Genomic DNA, 594 nt, shown 5'->3' on the forward strand with positions numbered 1-594 from the left:
GTGGGTGGCTCAGGTGACCGCGGTGTCCAGGTAGCCAGGGGCCTTTGCTCCCAGCCCCCTCCCTGGAGACAGGGCCACCGTGGTGGCCACCATGAGAGGATGGACCCGTGAGATGTGATCAGGGTAAAGATCAGGGTAGAGAACCAGGAGTGCAGTGGGCCGGGGAGGTGGGAGAAGTGCCTGGGGCGGAGGAGAGAGGATGGCTCAGCGGGGAGGGGTGAGAGGGGTGGCTTGGGATCAGTGCTCCCCACCACAGCACTTGCCTGGCTTCAGGATGGCTCAGCCGGTCCCTGCTGGGTCCCCACGCCATGGAGCGGGGCCGTCCACTGCGCCGGTCCTGAAAGCAGACCTGGGAGCACAGGAAGCCTGAGAGAGCCAGGAGGGATAGAGGTGCAGAGCCTCCCCTCTCCTTCCCTCGGCCCAGCGGGGCCAGCAGTGCCCTCTGCCCAGTCCTGGTTTTGTGCCAGTTCCAGCCACCCCATGGCAGTGCTGTCCCCCCACCGAGGGACCCCAAGGTCCCCCATGCAGCGCCCTCACCCTGTTGCTGCTGCGCTGAGTCCCCTTCAAGCTGATCCCTGCTGCCCCAGACCCACA

At 66.5% G+C, this 594-nt stretch overlaps 1 protein-coding gene across 1 annotated transcript in view; it reads right to left on the reverse strand.

Moving 5' to 3' along the window:
- Positions 1–9: 9 nt before the first annotated feature.
- Positions 10–594, reverse strand: part of LOC104497852 (dedicator of cytokinesis protein 2-like) — a gene marked incomplete at its 5' end in the record, with an annotated part of 12,658 nt that continues 12,073 nt past the window's right edge. The window contains 1 exon segment of the mRNA XM_010141150.1: positions 10–180. Within this exon segment, the coding sequence (XP_010139452.1) occupies positions 10–180 (171 nt within the window).

Source organism: Buceros rhinoceros, unplaced genomic scaffold, assembly GCF_000710305.1.
Source record: "Buceros rhinoceros silvestris isolate BGI_N320 unplaced genomic scaffold, ASM71030v1 scaffold20488, whole genome shotgun sequence".
Lineage (NCBI taxonomy): Eukaryota > Metazoa > Chordata > Aves > Bucerotiformes > Bucerotidae > Buceros > Buceros rhinoceros.